This window comes from Mytilus galloprovincialis, chromosome 2 (genome assembly GCF_965363235.1).
Source record: "Mytilus galloprovincialis chromosome 2, xbMytGall1.hap1.1, whole genome shotgun sequence".
Lineage (NCBI taxonomy): Eukaryota > Metazoa > Mollusca > Bivalvia > Mytilida > Mytilidae > Mytilus > Mytilus galloprovincialis.
The window spans coordinates 23,550,347-23,569,801 of record NC_134839.1 but is presented as its reverse complement, the minus strand read 5'-3'; the positions used below and the strand labels follow the sequence as shown (position 1 = coordinate 23,569,801).

Here is a 19,455-nt window from a genome sequence, read left to right as displayed (position 1 = left end):
GCATTGACCTAGTGGTAGTAAATAAACTCATCATAACTACCAGGATTAAATTTTGTAATTACCAAGACGTGCGTTTCGTCTTCGTAAGACTCATCAGTGAAATGATCCAAGTCACAATAAAAGAAAAATGTAAACCATTATAGGTCAATGTACGGTCTCAAACCTTAGCTCACACCGAACAGCAAGCTATGAAGGGCCCCAACAAATTAATTGTGTTAAACCATTCAAACGGGAAAATCCAATCTATATATAAAAACGAGAAACGAGAAACACTTGTGAAACACATAAACAAACGACAACTACTGAACATCAGATTCCTGACTTAGGACAGGGACAAATAGTTATCAAAGATACCAGGATTATAATTTAATACGCAACGCGCACGTTTCGTCTACATAAGACTCATCAGTGACGCTCAGATAAAAATAGTTATAAAGCCAAACAAGTACAAAGTTGAAGAACATTGAGAACCCAAAATTCCAAAAAGTTGTGCCAAATACAACTAAGGCTTGCAGCGGGATTAAACGCTTTAATGGTAGATTAACCAAACCTTCTCCCTTATCTGAAACAATAGTGTAGCATCACAACATAGAAAGACATACTATAAAATATCAATTAGAAAGGCTTAACTCAATCAAAAACGTAGTAACACAAAGGCACATAGTTATTAACGGAACGAATAAATTTGATCTATATATACAACGTAAATACAAAGTTAATTAAAACAAGGGATGAATAGTTAAAGTAAAAGTATTATACTACTGTGAAATGCTAAACAATTTCAGAAAAACATCATCTATGAAAAAACATGGATGATAAATACTTGAACGTAGCGATATGTCCGAAAAAAAGGCTAAAAAATTGCCAAATCCACATAAGTTCAACCTTAGTCGTTGAATATTTTTTCGTCATAATTTGTGTGCTCGACGTAACTGAAAACTGTTCTACCTTGAATCCAAATGTACAGACGGATATTAAGAACTAAGGCTGGACGATCTAGATTCCTACTATTTGTGATTGATGGAATTTGTACAACAATACAAAAAGTAAAAGAAAAAAATACCACTTTCATAGATTAAGACTAAAACATCGGAAATATTGTAGTTTTTTTAATTATTTTACTTATAGACTAGAAACATTATTTCAATTATATTAAAATTTATGTGTACGTCTTTACTTTGTATCAATGCGTATCTACAGTCATTGTGTGTATCGTATTCATTGTATGACAAAACAACAAAAAAAAACATATTTTCTTGTATTAAAGCAGATAACTGAATATAGCAATTTTAAAAATTGATGTCATATATTTATATAGAATGTGTGATATTTGTTCTCAAAGAAGAAGAAAACTAATTGCTTTATAGTTTTGGTCTCATTTATTTTCCGTCCCTTATTTTCTCGAATGCCCTTGCCACTCTCAAAACAGTTGCTTCATCAAATTTCTTCCCAATAATCATCATTCCAACCGGAAGTCCTTCGGAAAATCCGGCATTTATTGACAAAGCAGGGTGTCCAGTTGAGTCAAATGGTGCTGTATTCTTGATCATATCAAATGTAAGACGGATTATTTCTGTTTTAAATAATAATATCAATTATTAATTACTGTATATGAAACAACTTTAAATAAAACTTGGCTATCATAATAGGAGAACAGTTTTAATCTTTAGTTTTAATGTAATGTTGACTGGTGCTTCTATTTTCGTCATTTTTTAGTTTTTTCCTAACTCGAATACTGATTACAGCGCCCCCTTATGGTCATTATTCTCCAAATGTAGCGATCGAAGTGAGAGAAATATAACGACTGGTTTATTCGGGTTATTATTTTTCAATGATTTTGTCAGTCTCTTTTATTATCATCATCATCCATTTTTTTTAAAAGTCGAACCTGTTATAAATGTTTGCAACGATGACCGCTTCTCTTTAATCACGTACACAAGAAAGGGCGCCATACCAATTTTTCGTTCGAAAACATCTTTTATTATGCTAACAGATATCAATATCGACATGTTTGCTAATTGTAGTGATTAAGATTATAACACAATGTTGACTGCTGTACTCCTATTTTTGACAATTTTACATGTCTGTTTGTTTTGTTCACACTTTGCTGTCAATATAATGGAATTTTATGCAAATGTTATACAAGTGAGAGGTTTAGCTAGCTATAAAACAAGATTAAATCCACCATATTAAGGTAGCTTGATCTTTTAATTATTGACATATTTAGTCAGATTTTTACATCTTCCCTTTATTTAGAATAGTGGTTTAATACTGACACATTTTCCAAATATAAGAATGACAGATTTGTCAGTAAGAGTTTAGTTTAATACAAACCGTGCAAATCATCTTTTTCGGTTGGTAGTGGAAGTGGTTTCATTGGCAATGTTGGCATAATCAATACATCGTATTTTTTCAGAGCTTCATCGTATGCCATCGTGAGTACGTTTGTGAGATTCAAACTTTTGGCATAAAATTTATTCTGGTAATTTTTGCTGATATACTCCGCTATTATAACAACCAGCTTGAGGGCAAATGACATGTCATGTGGCCTCGTGGCAAATCCCCTGGCATGCGCTTCCTGCATAGACGTTGGATAATGTCCCTTCCAGTGATAGCCAGCACCTGTGTGTGATAAAATGAAGCATTAACAATTATTAGTACAGTGGAATATTGAAATCAGAGTACACCTCTTTTTAATCATTTCGCGTAGATTGGATGTTAAATGTTTTTCATAGTTTTGTGCTTTTTTCATTAGATCTTTTTTTACTATAAATCTTTTCTGCTTGTACTCTCAAATTCATTAATGTATGGATATATTTGCCATTCTCTACGATACCATGCTATCATTTTCGTTTAAAAATCCAATCGTAATTGTTGGATATATCTTAAGAATTGATTGCTGAGTTCTACACCCAATGGAATAGTTGACCAGATAGGTTCGGCTATTTTTTAAGGTTCGTTTAGCTCTTCAACTGCTTTGGTTCCTATACATCTTTGGTTTTCAAATTTTCAGCTTTGAGCGTTGACCAGATAGGATCGGCTATTATTTAAGGTTGGTTTAGTTTTTCAACTTCTTCGGTTCCTATACATCTTTGGTTTTCAAATTTTCAGCTTTGAGCGTGCCTTATAAAGGTTAAACATTAAAAGTGCTTCGAATGCATGAACTCTAAAAAGTGATTTCTTTTTTTTTGTCTACATGTAGCTTTGTAATTTCTAGGCGAAGGCATATTAATTGTCATCGTGCCAAGAATCCTCATCTAACCTAAAGGCTCTGAAGAGTGTCTGGATGGAGGGTCCTTCATTTCTGTATTCTTTACTTTTTAAGGCCATTTTTCTCTAATCATTATACTTTTTGCCCATTATTCTCTTTTCTTTATATGTTTCCACTTCATTATTCTCTATTCTTGATTTTTTTGGGTTCATGTTTCTCTATTTTTTATACATTTTTGCCAATTATTCTCTATTCTGTTAACCCCATGTATACCCTCTTATAAGTCGCATTTCGGTTTTTCAAACCTTTTGTTTTCTTAGTTAATTTTCAATTACTATTCTGTACATCAAGAAAGTATATCCCGTCAGCTATCTGAGAACTGAGATCACCCCCATTTTTTGGTAGGGTTCGTGTTGCTTAGTTTTTATTTTAAGTTATCTATGTTGTGTCTTCTTTACTATAATTTGTTTGTTTGTCTTTACAAGCCGTGCCATGTCGTTGTCAGTTTACATTCGATCTATGAGTCTGCCCGTCCCTCTGGTATCGTTCACCCCTCTTCTTTGATCTTAAAATGACTGTCATATAATGTTTATAATTTTTAGTTTTGTAGCTTCTCAGGAGGTATTTAAGTATTTATTCATCCTTGGGTTTTTAAAAGAGTTTTGATTTGACACGTTCATGGTGAAGTTCAATCGAAAAAGCGCTTCATACGCACCAAATTTTAAAATTTTTATTCACACTTTTGGTACAATTCACTGTTTTTTTTATATATTTTCTGATTTTCCAAAACCTAAACCTACCATTTCCTTGCACCATGCACTTGTATGTTCCTTCAAAGGCTGCTGGTGTCCAGATTTCTAAACCTGTTGAATATCATCTTTGAGTTTTAATTTTGTTTTATGTAATGTGATATGGGTGTGAATGGTTTTTACACATCAAACCAAGATAAAAAAAAAACGAAGAAGAAAATAAAGGGAGTAGAAAAAGGTACGCAGGGATCAAGGAACAAATGTTTACTAAAATCAAACGTCAAAAATAGTGAAAAGCAAAACTGTAAAGGTAGAGGAAAACTGCAAAGGTAGAGGAGATTGACAGTGCAGACTATTTTGCATACGTATGGATTGAATAGGAGGCGATTAACAAGTCTTGATGAATCTTTTGTACAGTAGACTTAATACTCGATTGGTATTCAAAATGTTAAGCCTTTTATCTTTGATGAGTTTATAGTACGACTTTTCGAAAAGGACGACTTTGGTTTTTAAAGACAAACGGATCAGAAAAATCCAAATTAGACAGTTTTCTATATAACAAGAACAACAGACAGCAAAATAAACTGACAAATAAACATTGCTCAAAAATACAATATGAAAGATCGCTCGCAGTTGTTGGAAATTAGCTTAAAGTACGTAATTTGCAAATACATAGACACCATTCAGCCCTACACTCTAATGTCGACTGCTGTACTGTTTTAAGCACATTTTACACAGTTGTTGTCCATTCGTTTGATGCGTTTGAGCTTTTGATTTGCCGTTTGATTAGAGATTTTCCACTTTGAATTTTCCTCGGAGTTCATTATTTTTTGTGATTTTACTTTGGTGTAAGATAATATTTTGTGTAATAAAACTAAATCTAATTTATCTTCTAATTGAAAACTAAAATTATCCATACTTAATCTTGCAAAGTTGATGGAGTATTAATGTTACTGTGTATTGTGCTGATATATTTTTGATAAATTGTTCCTATGAAAAGCGATTATTTGCAAATGTTCGTTTTTGAGTCTTCCCGATAACGCTAATAGAGAAAAATGTTTGTAGCGCATCTACATTTGGTATCTTTCACTTCGATTAGCACCTTATTAATGCGTTTTATAAGATATACATTATCAAATGAAAAACAAGTTATTATCATGAATACATGAACTCATTAAAACTTTAGTTGCTTCTAGGACAAAACTTGTGGATTTAATAATAAAATAGTGGAAGTTTCATTTGCAAATAATGCTTTGAGACATTAATCTTAATAGCAAGTAATTTCGTTTTACATTTTTTTTAAACAAAACGCAACATCGCATTTTAAGATTTGCAATATATATAAGATGTGGTATGAGTGCCAATGAGAGTACTCTCCAACCAAGTCACAGTTATATAAATAATATTTATATTTATGTCTACCATCATCGTGTATAGGTATAGATGTATCCTCCACAGTCGCACCAGCCCCGGTCAGTTTAGTTGCAGATTCCCTTACTAACTTGGCTACATCTTCTTCCATTTGTTTGAATGAGAAACCTTCTTTTACTAAACCAATTTTTAAGCCTTTGACTCCATCGTCCACCTTTAAAAAATAGATGAAAAATCAAGCATGAAATAATTACAATGTATATTTGTTGCTTGTGTTTGATGCAAAACATTCAGCATTTCCCAGTTTATCTAGATAAAAAGAGAAAGACAATACTAATCGAAACCCATGAGTTGAAAAAAAATATGATAACACCATGAATGAATGTAAAAGGGAAACAAACAAAACAATCTTTAAATTACTAAAGGACTTATTTGTGGGATTTTCAATGATAGCAACATAAGCGAAATACAATGTAAATATCTGTGCAAAGTCAGAATTATGACCGTTGCTTTTCAATTGTTCTGTTGGTTGATATAGTCGAACGATTGTTTTTTGAAATTTATATCGACTTCCTCCTTTTTAGCTCACATGGCCAAAAGTGTCAAGTGAGCTTTCCTCATCACATGGCGTCCGTCGCCCGTCATCGTCGTCGTCCGTCTTCGTCGTAAACTTTTACAAAAATCTTCTCCCCTGAAACTACTGAGTCAAATTCAACCAAACTTGGCTACAATCATCATTGGGGTATCTAGTTTTAAAAATGTGTCCGATGACCCGGCCAACCAATCAATATGGCCGCCATGGCTAAAAAAAGAACATAGGGGTAAAATGTAGATTTTGGCTATATCTCTGAAACCAAAGCATTTAGAGCAAATAAGACATCGGGATAAAATTGTTTATCAGGTCAAGATCTATCTCTCCTGAAATTTTCAACTTCACAAATCATACATGACGGTCTTGATGTATACATTCTGCGTACTGACGTTGTTTATCATTTTAACAACATGTTATATTGTTCTTTCATTTGTCTTTGTTCTATTACTAATATTACGTTTACTGTTTGGATTATTTTCTGCTATATCCATTTGACGTGGCTTAATACTTATACATCCCGTAAATGTGTATGCATTATCTTTCATTTTTGCTGGTGTGTTTTGTATATGCGACTTTTTGTGTTTCTTTGGTTCTTATAACGTGACTCAAAACTTTAAAAGTTCCCGTCGTTATGTTTTTGTTCTATAATATGTCATTATGTTATAGTTCTATTATAAATTAGAAAATACGTTGAATTACAAACGACAAAATTATTTTCATCGCGTAGTGGTATTAACCATTTGTGGTTTCTAAGAAATTCTAAAGAACTTCTGGACAATTTTAAATTTCGGTTTATTTCTGCAATTAATTCTGATAAAATTGAGAATGGAAATGGGGAATGTGTCAAAGAGACAACAACCCGACCATAGAACAGACAACAGCAGAAGGTCACCAATAGGTCTCCAATGCAGCGAGATACTCCCGCACCCGGAGGCGTGGCATACTTTTGATTTTTTAAACCCTGTACAGTCGGAAACCCGGTTGAAATAGAACAAAAGAATCGAAGCTCTTTGTTAGAGAAGGCGATAGATGTGTACTGTATTGTTTACTATAGTGACAAAAAATTTAAAAGTTAATAGAAACAAACAAAATTACAATTTTCTTCTCAATTACGAGGTGTTTTATTTTAAAAACACCATTTGCACAAGTTTTCAATTTATCTAGTACATAGTTAAGCAGAACAATTAGATTTCAAGTCGACGACATGGGTATCTTTCAAGTTGGATAAAGAAAATGCATAACCTCCGATTTAAAAAAAAAAAAATACCACGGACGGAGAACATATCAATCTATTAGTTCAAAAATTTTCGTGTCTGCCCTTCCATTATGTGACTCAAGAAAAAATTAAAAAAAAAGGGGTAACAATTGTATCGAAAAGAGAAAATCGAGTGCGCCTTTTTATGTTAGGGCGTGTTTGAGTTGAATATTTTGTCTTGATATCGTACAAAGTAAGATTATTTCATACATCGTCTCGCTTTAGATTCTATTATTTTTATATATCAAAGCTACAGATTGACTTTAAAACATAAAAAAATAATAGCACTAAAAAATGAAATATATGGGTCAAGTGAAATACCTATCTAATGAGTCACAAAAACAGAGAAGGTGTGTTCGAATAGCTATTTTTTTACTGAAAGTACTTGACGACAATCTTTCAAGTTGGATGATGAAAATGCATATCTTTGAAAAAATATAAATTTTAGTGTGTGAAAACTAGGGTTTATAGTCTTTATACACTAAAACAAATCTAGTCTGCCCTTCAACGAAATTTTTAATTAGAATTTTTTTTAAATGTTTATGAATTTTCAAAAATTCCACCTGACAACCGATCAGACAACAGTTTTAAGTTAAATCAATGCAGACAAGATCATTAACTGATGCTCATTAGCTACATTTGTCTTTTAAAATACAACTGACAAATAAGGATCGTAATGGTGCAATGTGGATAAATTTATCGGTTTCAATGAGCAAAATTGGTAGCGCGTCATCCCTACAATGGCTTCTATTTCTACGATTGTGAAAATGAACTGGCGTAATGGGGAGATAATTTTGACGAAGTAGAATCCTGACTGGTATGCCTACATTTTCCATGTGAAATTATAAAATTGTTTTGTATAAACATTGAACGACACAATTTCTTCCGATGTGGCGTATAACTTTTCTGAAGTCAGACACGTGCAGCAATGAATGTTTTTAATTTGATAGATGCTATTGTGCTTTTTTGTATAATTATTTCTTTTAAGATTGTAACTCAGTGATGACTGCATGCTGTACTCATATTTTGTAATTTTATCTAGTATGTGTGTTTTGTTCACTTATCGTTGTAAATATAACAGAATTTGATGAGACTGTCGTACAAGTGAGACATTAAGCGCTATAAATCCAGGTTCAATTCACCATTTTCTACGTTTGAAAATGTCTGTACCGAGTCAGGAATATGACATTTGTTGTCTGTTCGTTTCTGATGTGTTTTGTCATTTGATTTTGCCATGTGATTTGGCTTTCCGATTGAATTTTCCTCGGAGTTCAGTATTTTTGTGATTTTACTTTTTTTCAGACGAATCAGACAAACTGATGTTAGTTTGCTGCCCCTGAATTAGTAATTTTAAGGAAATTTTGTTGTTTTTGGTCAATATTTTTGAATATTATTGTAGATAGAGATCATTTGTTAACAGCAATAAACAAAGGCAACAGTAGTATACCGCTGTTCAAAACTCATAAATCCATGGACAAAAAACAAAATCGGGGTAACAAACTAAAACTGAAGGAAACGCATTAAATATAAGAGAACAACGACACAACATTAAAATGTAACACACACACAAACACAGAAACGGACTAAGCATTAGACAAAATCCTTTGAGAATAACAAATATAACATCAAAACCAAATAATCTTCAGCAAAGTAAGTAAATAAGTCAACATGACCAAAATGATCAATTGACTCTTCAGCAGTTATAAAAAATATTGTCCTTTATAGTAAATTTTTAACATTTTTTTGTAAATTTACATTTAATCCTACAATAATCTTTTCCTGAAACAACGGAGACAAATTTAACCAAAATTGGCCAAAATAAGCATTAGGGTATTTAGTTTTTAAAAATATGTCAGATAACCCTGATTGCCAACCAACATAGCAGACATGGCTAAAAATAGAACAGAGGGGAAAATGCAGTGTTTGACTAGTACCTCTGAAACTGGAGCAAAAGTATGACGGGTTACGGTTGCATTATTTCATGCATCAATTGTAAATAAAATATCATGTGAACGACAAAGGCTCCTAGGAGCCTGTAATTTAATTAACCTTTGAATTCGGACGGTATATTTGTTAGACTTTCTTTTCTCTTCTTATTTTCAATGTTAATATTTATTTATTTATCTTTTCAGCTGAACTTTTTAATAGATTGCAAGACGGGAATCTTAATTTCATCCCTTATACAAATGTATGTCTTATGACGTACGGCCTTCAACATTGAACAAAACTCACTATAAAGTCAGCTATAAAAAAACCGACTTGACAAAATGTGAATCAATTTAAATGAAAAAAAGACCGGTATCATTTTTAACAAAAGATAGAAAGTGGTAGGGTTAACATGTTTTACAGCGAATGATATCTGTTATTAATATTAATATAGTCAAATGTACAGAATTCTGATTAGTCATTTGCAGCACACTTTCAACAATATACCATTCATTATTCTGTGTACATTATACTGTTCATCGTGCATGTGTACAATAGTCCAAATGTGAACCAATTACATCATATTAAAATTAAATACTGAATGTTAACAATTAGTAACTTACCAGTTTGGAATATGATGGAATTTCAATATTCGGTATCTGTCTGGGGTCACGACCTTCATCATAACCAGCTATCACCTATAGAAATTAGATGTAGGAGATAAAAACCGAAGACTATTCAAGTTCACTTTCTTAAGAAGCATGTGATGTAGTGGAAATTGTTTTCATGTATTCTTTTTGTTATAGATATTTTATGGATGCTACAGAAAAGGAAGTGCTATATAAACTTTCATAACCTGAAAAAGACGTAGAAAATACATAGGAGGCAATCAAAAACCATAAGTCTGTTAAAATAGAAAAATAAACCGACATGACGAAAACAAACACGACGAAAAGAAAAACAACAGCCATAAAACGACATATTGTGCAACATGAGTCAACGACGGGGCTAAAAGGAGGATTCGGTAATGGGTAATCAGATTTTGTTCCCCTTTGGAAACCTGTCGTGAATTACATAAAAAAAGTATATATATATATATATATATATATATATATTATTGCATTTGAATTTAAAATTTGTTAGAGATACATATAGTGCCGGTGCTTTATTCCTACCTCTTAAACGTTACCTTAAGTATTACAGTTACCCTCTAGTACGTGAATTATCATAAGTAACCATCGGTGTATGTTTGTACATATTTAGATCTTGAAACAGTACTATACCTCCAAAAGTAAGGCGCAGTCTTTGACTGTTCTTGTCATCGGTCCGGTATGATCGATTGTTGTTTCTATTGATGCTATTCCTGTATATGGCACTAACCCAAAAGTGGGTTTCAATCCAACAGTTCCACACCAACTGGATGGTATTCGAATTGATCCTCCTTGATCTCCTCCGATAGCCAAATCAATTTCTTTTCTAGCTAACTGTAGTATAAAGAGTAATAAAAAAAAACTATACTGACCTCCTAGTCCGAGATTACTCTGACCCAGCTTGTCTGGCAAAACAGCCGTTGGACTTCAGAGTAATCTCGGACTACTTACCTCCATGAGTGTCATAAATTTCTCATAATAAATCGGATGAGCAACAATTAGACTTAAAATTTTGCTCTTTCAACTTTCAGAACTTCATCATATGGTAGGTGTAGTACCGTTTGCATGTCAGTGTTTTCAAAGAATCTTATCAACTGCTAAATCTATACGTTTTTGTTCATATTAAATCAATTATAACATCAGATTCATCTCCTTGTCCGTGTTTTCTTCGGTGTATGAAATATTTAACTAGACCAGGTGAAAACATTGTTAAAAGAGCGACTTTCAATTTTGACCCTTCTAAGTTTGCGAGGGTAGCTTGTAGCGTTATGAAATACACCATTTAATCACATTCTTTTATACTCCAAGTGTTATTCAAATGGAAAATCTCATATTGCATTCATATGGTTTTGTATTCCAATGTTTTGTTCAGTTGTGATAACTGAAATTGTCCAATTAGATTTTGTAAACTAACATATGTACCCTTATCATTATTTTTTCTCTCTTGCAGTTTAATTTTGAATTGACATAGATAAACACATCATAGATACCCGGATAACAATTTTGTATTTACGCAAGACCCGCGATTTGTCTACAAAAGACTCATCAGTGACGTTCTAATTCAAAAAAGTTAAAAAGGTCAAAGAAAGTACGAAGTTGGAGAGCATTGAGGATCAAAATACCTAAAAGTTTTGCCTTTTACAGCTAAAATAATCTGAGGTAGAAAAGCCTTAGTATTTAAATAAAAACAAAATCAAGTTTTGTAAAAAGTTGATGTATAAATATGACTGATATGATAATTCATGTCAGTACAGAAGTGCTGACTATTTGGCTGGTAATACCATCAGCAAAATAAAAACTCCACCAGTAGTGCAATCGACCCAGTGGTTGTAAATAAACACATTATAGATACCAGATCATACCAGGATTTATATTTTGTATATACGCCAGTTATCTTATTTCGAAAATGGGTGGAATTTAATTGATTTTCGGTTGTTGTATTGCTATCTGATTAAGATATAGCTTCAAAAAGACGGACCACCACACAAAGTGCTCTTAATTGGAGAGACTACTAGAAGTTTCCTCCATATAACGGTTATGCCTGAAATAGTAAAATCCGTGGAGTACAGAAGGCAACTGTTGACATTCATCTCATTATGGACATAATAAGTACATTGGTTTTCATGAATAAACTTCCACATGGGAATGCACAAAGAGGAAATTAATGGAAATTTACATAGTTTTCACAACAATATCCATAAACATGTTAGCTATGTTTGAGCTAGTTACATTGTTTGTTAATATTCAAAAACTTGTTTGTAATATCTCCGGTAAATACATTCCACCAAAAAGAGGCAAATGTTGCAAAACACTTATCCTACCTCCATAAAAAAAAAGGTTGTTGTCCCCGCAGATAAAGCCCCAAACAACATCGTTTTTGAGTGTAAAACTCATTACATTAACTGCTTGATAAACGAATTAGGTGTTGAAAATTCACTTGGAAACTCAACATATACCCTCACGACACTTACCAAAGAGGAAATCTTGGATAATCATAGGTCTGTTCTATGTACCTTTGGAATTTCAACCAAAGATGAAGAACTGGATCTTCCATCACTGTATTGATACCCAAACTACAAAAGTGTCCTTACAAACAACGGTATATTGCTGGGTCTTCCAAGTGCTCCACGAAACCTCTTTCTAAATAATTAACATCTATTTTATCAGCAATCAAAGACGGGCTTCAAAGTTATTGTGAAACTGCCTATTCTAGAGGTGGCGTGAATAAGATGTGGATACTTAAAAATTTCAAAGATCTTTTAGAGTACATACAATCTAACTCTCTTTCATCTTGTAATAGTATTAAAACATTTGACTTTTCTACTCTTTACACAAATATTCCACATTCCAAACTAAAAAAAAAAGAATGCCTAACGTAGATACAAGTACCTAGGGAGGGATAAATACTACGTTGTAAAGGATCACTCTGATTCAAACAAAAAATTCTCTGAAACTGATATTATCAAGATGCTTGATTTCATGGTTGACAACATATTTGTTACGTTCGGAGGACGTGTTTTTCAACAGACAGTCGGCATTCCAATGGGAACAAACTGTGCCCCTCTACCTGCCGACTTGTTTCTTTATTATTAAGAGGCTGACTTTATGCAGGAACTTCTTAGGAAGAAAGATAAGAAGTTAGCGATATCCTTTAACTTTACTTTCCGCTATATAGATGATGTTCTTTCACAAATGATATCGGGATATGTTCCTTACGTCATAACTACAATCCCCTTCCCATTCATGAATGTGACCTACCGAATTAGACTATTTACCGGATTTGTTATCACATAAGCATCACGACGGGTGCCACATGTGGAGCAGGATCTGCTTTCCCTTCCGGAGCACCTGAGATCACCCCTAGTTTTTGGTAGGGTTCGTGTTGTTTATTCTTTAGTTTTCTATGTTGTGTCATGTGTACTATTGTTTGTCTGTTTGTCTTTTTCAGTTTAGCCAAGGCGTTGTCAGTTTATTTTCGATTAATGAGTTCGACTGTCCCTTTGGTATCTTTCGTCCCTCTGTTGTAACTCGATGATATATGTACATTCATTTTATTTTTTGTCGCTATTTGATAACTGTAAATGGTAACACGTTTAGTACATTTCAGATGTATGTTAGAAAAAAGTTAGAATTATTTACCAGAGCAGCACTACCGGAGCTAGATCCACCAGCGGAAAGTCTGTTGTTAAAAGGATTTTTAACAGGTCCAGAGGAAGATGTCCAACTATTACCACTGAAACACATATCTTCACAGACGGTTTTTCCAGCAATAATCCCACCTTATAATAAAATTAGTAACTAAAAACTCACTTGAGAATAAAAAAAGTATAGCTAATAATTTTACATATTTTCAAGCATTTACTTTATACAATAGCCTCAATTCATTAAAAAGAGAAGTAAACAATACCAAGGGTACATTCAAACTGACAAGTCGAAAATAAATGACAATGGCAAAAAAGTAAAATGCCAAAAGTCAAACAACAATACACAAAACACAGCATAGAAAACTAACGACTGATCAACACGAAGACAAACGGAATCTGAGAGTGATCTGAGTTGATCGGCAGTGTAAGCAGATAAATCAAGTCAACAAATTCTTATTTTCTCAAAACCAGTTTCCATCCATTAACAAACGTTTCCAATACAACCAAAATCTAATGCAACCTTTTTGATGCTGATTTGTAACCATTTATTCAATACTGTCTTCATTTAAACTTTCTAAAGATGCCACTGAAATTTTTATCTATTTATCTATTTCTATTGAATGTGTCTTATAAGATATTAGTAACCAAACGTGGTATACGATGACATACCGTAACAACACCGAAATCGCCATAACATTTTCTAAATGGATACCTGCCGTTTGTTGAAAGTATTTTCAAAGTCAATGTCATTTGCCGTATAGCTATATCTGCATAAAAAAGTCAATAAATGTTCACTGCTCCTAGGTTCATTGCTCATACGCGAATCAAGGGAAATATATTTAAAAGAAACAAAAATGGAAGGAGTCGCATAAACTCAAAATGGAGCAAGATCAGGTGACTAGACAAGGTAAAAAATAAAGGCAACAGTAGTATACCGCTGTTCAAAACTCGTAAATTCATGGACAAAAAACAAAATCGGAATTACAAACTAAAACTGAGGGAAACGCATCACATCTCAGACGTCAAGCAAATCATAGAAACGTCAAATTATCGCGATAGGGAAACATTTTTTAATTTTTTACATCAGATTACCAATCTATTTTTTTTTTATCTATTACAGGAAAAAAAATCTGCAGTCAGTAATCATAGATATAGAAAGATGTAGTATGAGTGCCAATAAGACAACTCTCCATCCAAATAATAATTCATAAAAGTAAACCATTATAGGTTAATGTACGGCCTTCAATACGGAACCTTGGCTTACACCGAACAGCAAGCTATAAAGTGCCCCAAAATTAATAGTGTAAAATCATTCAAATCATGCCGATATAACAATTCAAAATAATTATGAAATAAAAGATATGTTCATAATAACAAACTGAAAGAAATCGTCAGATATGAATGTAACCCATACTGGATGGTTGAAATCTATAAAATTTATAGCTTTAGTGGGGAAAATTTGATGTTGCCAACAGCACATATGTATTTCTTTCTGTGTAATTCACTAAAAATTTGTAAAAACACTGCTGATATAAAGTTTGATGTTTTATCTTGTATGTACTCTCAACTATGATACCTTATTGTTGGTGTCCTTGTTAGATTTGTATGTTCATTTGTTTGAATTTGTAGTAAATTGTGTTTTTTTTTATTTGTGAAGTACGTTTACATAGTTGTGGCTGTTAGGTCCCAATTAACAATAATTTCTGCTTTCGGTTGCGCACCCTATTTTGTTGATAAAACGGAACTATAAACAACTGTGGGATGTTAAGTTGGCTATAAAACCACTTTATAACATACCATTCTTCCGGAAATGTCTGTACCAAATCCATTCCTTTTGTTGTTTGATATAGTCTTACGTTTGTTTTTGTCAGTTTTTAGGGACCATTCCGTTTTTAATATTTCCTTTGAGTTCGATATGTTTTGTATATTTTTATTCCAATTAAGAATACTATACCACGAACCTTCATCAAGTATTCTGGTAATGATGGTTGCGTCAAACTCTGGTGTGTATCCCTCTAGTATTTTCGATCCATTCATCATTGGTACTCCAGCAACCGCTACATTGTCTTTGATGCCAATCGTCTTACCTGCCAGTTTACCTGTTGACGCTCCTTTAACCTCACATTTCCAATACCTTTATAAAATTCTAGTATTTACTATCAACTATCCATAAGATGTCTAAAAGGTAGCCCTCCTTTTACAAAGAAAATGATTTTATATTTTTTCCTAGTTTTTAAGTCTTTTCGCAGGCAAAGAATATTGAATATGTTTTTGGTATCGCATTTAGATTTTTACTGTAATATATATGGTTGTGAGCTCTATGATGTAATAGTTGATTACCTTGAATATGCCGAGAAAAGTAAAATCACAAAAAAATGTGGAGAGTTGTCTCATTGGCAATAATACATTTTCTTTTTTACTAAGTATATGAACTCCGAGGAAAATTTAAAATGGACAGTCTCTAATCAAATAGCAAAATCAAATGATAAAACACATCAAACGAAGGGACAACAAGGTACAGGCATTTTCAAATGTAGAAAATGGGAGATTAAACCTTGTTTTACAGCTCTAAATCTAATACTTGTTCTAGAGTCGTATAAAATTCCATTATATTTACAGCGATGCGTGAACAAAACAGACATATACTTGTCAAAATATGGGTCCAGATGTAATAACCGTGTCACAATTTCAATAAGAACAAAAACAAACAAATATTTAACAAAGAAGCACAAAAAAAATATATCAAATTTAACATCCACGTTCACTGCGTACTTATTTTTGCATTATAAATTAACCCATAAAGGATTGAAATATTTGAAGTCCTGTACCACTGTATATCTGAACAGCTTATAAAAGATTTATATGTTATATCAAAATGCAACAACACAATCAAACTGTGGTTGATTCAAGTAGTGTATAGTGTTTTGAATCCAGTCTGTTAGTCAGAGAGATCAATCATAATATTCAGGAGCAAAAACACTTACCAGGCATCGTCATCTGCTTTAAATCCGGGGGTTCGGGGATATTTTACAGGAAGTTGTGGTTCAATTAACTCATTTACCCTCTGGTATGCCTTGATCACATCCTTCAAATGCTCTACAATGATCATGTATAGCTTAGTAATATATATGATTGCTGTGCAGATTGCAATTGAACGTTCAAAAGAAGGTACATTACATAAGATTCAAAAAATTTACGAATCTGCAAATGAAGAAGTACAATACTGATATCACGGCAGAAAAAATTCATTGCAATTTAATCAATAATAGTTAATTCCAATAAAAAAAAAATGAAGGGATTCCTGCTATGTGCATGTCTTTAACATGGGATTAAGGAATTGATATTCCAAACAGTACAATCAATCACAATGCGATGGTCACTCTAACGATGATTCGCAGTGAGCAATTTCTACATGACTGTAACACCTGTTTTAAAATCGGAGGTAACGCAAAGATCAATCAGTCGTGAAATTTTTTTATTAAATAACATAGAGGTTAGAAAGAAAACTAAATATAATCCATGATAAACAACAAAAATAAAGAAATGTGCAGATACCGTGTACAAATTCTATTTCCTCGTCTGATGACTTCAATCTTAATTCTGCATCTATTTCCTTTAGCTCGTTGATATGAGGTAATTTGACTACAGGGTTTTTATACAAATCTGCAACTAAATAAATCAAAAAGTTTTATGATATATCCATTTAAATGTTAAAAGACAATAACAATCAAAATCAAGGAGTAAACATAGACTCACAAATCCAAAAGACATTTACATCAACAGTTATAGATAATAACTCCACTAAAAACCTGGAGTGAAATCAGGTGCTCCGAAAGGGTAAAATGTTTAGATACGATGCCATATTCTTATTTTTGCTTTCAAATTGTCTACTTACAAAAGTACATAATTATATCAAATCATATAAAATAAAATAAGTACATAAATTTGTCAATAGATGTCAAATATAATTGTGTGTAAAGGTTTCTGATGCAATAGACTGGCAACATTTTAAATATTTGTATGTTCTCCACAGAGAAACAGTAGTTTCACGAGAAGAATCCAGAATACGCAGGAGGACAATAATACGTGATAAAAAATGTGTTTAATTTTTATTCACCTACTCGACATATATCGCATGAAACAAAATTATTGGAATTGATACACGTATCTTTATATAAAAATATGATTCTGCAGTAGTCGTCCTCATTTCAAGTGGGCATCTATTCTTTACAGAATATCGGACACTCAATTAATATTGGTCGTACATGGATAACTACTACACAGGTGACATATAACTTTGTTTAATGTGAAGGTCTAAAAATGATTAAACATAGTTGACCCTGTTTTTACTAAAATATAGATTGATCATATAGATTCAGTTTTACACGTCTACTACAAATATAATATTTACAAATACGTGTGTAGATGACATACTTACTCAAATTTTGAACACAAAAAAAAGCAAATAAATAAGGCAACTAAATACAAATGTCTGTATGTCGAAAGAAAGAAGTGTTATGATAGCAGGTTTTCATAATTATTAGTTAAAGCAATTCGTGCATTCTGATTTCGCCTGCTTAACATGAATGAATCAAACAAAATAATGCATGATAATTGGATTGGTCAATGTTAACTACAATATCAACAACGACGTTTGTAAAGTCATATTTTGGCTTCGTTATTTGCTGCACGTATACATGGCGATTCTAAACTTATAAATTATTATGAATGTCTTTGATATTAAGATAATCTTATTGTGTAGTTAAATGAAATGAATTGCTTGAACCTTGATATAAACATAATACACTTACCTTTCTTGTCATCAGAGGAAGCCATAATGTACTTTTCGATCGATATCTTGTGAAGTAGAGTATAATGTAGTTTACATGTCAGTAGTAAATATTTATGGAGCGCCTAATCAGGGGTAATGCTCCAGATTTGACTAGCCAATGATTATGAACACAATTCTTATTACATTTTGCAGTTTTTAACTTGATCATCCTCGTGAGACTATTTTTCATTGACTTCGAACTATAAATCGGTACAACCGTATATGTGTGGATTATAGTCTTGTGAATTGAAAAACCAATCGAAATGAATACCTTTTCCTATCAAAGAGGAAATCGTATTAGAAAGAATTAATTGATCATTTGGCTAGTATGCTTTTTCACTCGGAAATTTTCTCTAAGTGCTGGCTGTCTGTCTATCAAATTTGTGTACCAGGCCTTGAAAAGTTTTTAGGGAATAGCATGACCGTTTGATTAATATCATTCAAATCAAAATCAAAAACCCAACTAGGTTTTGCTATGCACTTTTGTCGTCCCTGTAGAAGATGATAAAATTAACAAAAAGTTGAGTTTCACTTGATATGGTTCAATCGGTGACACAGTTTAAGTCACCAATTATTGGTAAGTATCTTCTGCCCATATATAAAAAAAAGAAGATGTGGTATAATTGTCAACGAGACAACTCTCCACAATTAAGAGACCAAAATGACACAGAAATTAACAACTATAGGTCACCGTACGGCCTTCAACAATGAAAAAAGCCCATACCGCATAGTCGGCTATGAAAGGCCCCGAAATGACAATGCAAAACAATTCAAACGAGAAAAAATGGCAATCAATAGTACAGTCAACTGCAATTATAACCCCTTAAGAAATTTTTAAACTTCTTTCCAATATTAGTTTTTACCCTTTTGTAGGAACGAAAAAGGTGTACTGCAAAATACAGTTAAGCTTACATTTTAGTTTCTAAAACAAAATGAATTTGAAGTCTATTTGTCTAGAGCATGCCATACCATAAAACGTTTCCAGATACATAGATTTTTTTGTATGTACTCAGTATAAATATTTAGTTGAAAACATAGCCATTTTCACCAAAGGATTACCATGAACCTTACTTATTTATTCAACACATATTTTCAAACTTCGTGTTGAGCTGTAATTCAAAAAATTGATGCAAGGAATAACGTTTTATAGAGAGAACTTCTAAATACAAAAAAAAGGAATTACAGTCGATCAAGAATCAATGATGATTCACTATTAGTCAAAACTG

General features: G+C 32.5%; 1 protein-coding gene across 1 annotated transcript; it reads right to left on the bottom strand.

The window, feature by feature from the left end:
* Positions 1-1,094: 1,094 nt before the first annotated feature.
* On the bottom strand, positions 1,095-18,362 carry LOC143063176 (urethanase-like). The gene is made up of 11 exons (XM_076235169.1): positions 18,210-18,362; positions 16,954-17,067; positions 16,383-16,494; positions 15,360-15,532; positions 13,394-13,533; positions 10,388-10,588; positions 9,728-9,802; positions 5,383-5,545; positions 4,012-4,074; positions 2,335-2,622; positions 1,095-1,573 (listed from the first exon to the last, which is right to left on the bottom strand). The coding sequence occupies exons 1-11, from the start codon at positions 18,232-18,234 to the stop codon at positions 1,380-1,382; spliced, it is 1,548 nt and encodes a 515-aa protein (XP_076091284.1). The 5' UTR covers positions 18,235-18,362; the 3' UTR covers positions 1,095-1,379.
* Positions 18,363-19,455: the final 1,093 nt, after the last annotated feature.

What these genes read in the sequence shown, in the direction of transcription:
- LOC143063176 (XM_076235169.1), bottom strand. Translation starts at nt 18,234, where the DNA reads ATGGCTTCCTCTGATGACAAGAAAG. An exon ending in TACCAGAATACTTGATGAAG is followed by an intron (nt 13,534 to 15,359) that starts GTTCGTGGTATA and finishes TTTTATTATAAG; the next exon opens with GTGGGATTATTGCTGGAAAA. An exon ending in GCTCCGGTAGTGCTGCTCTG is followed by an intron (nt 10,589 to 13,393) that starts GTAAATAATTCT and finishes TTTATACTACAG; the next exon opens with TTAGCTAGAAAAGAAATTGA.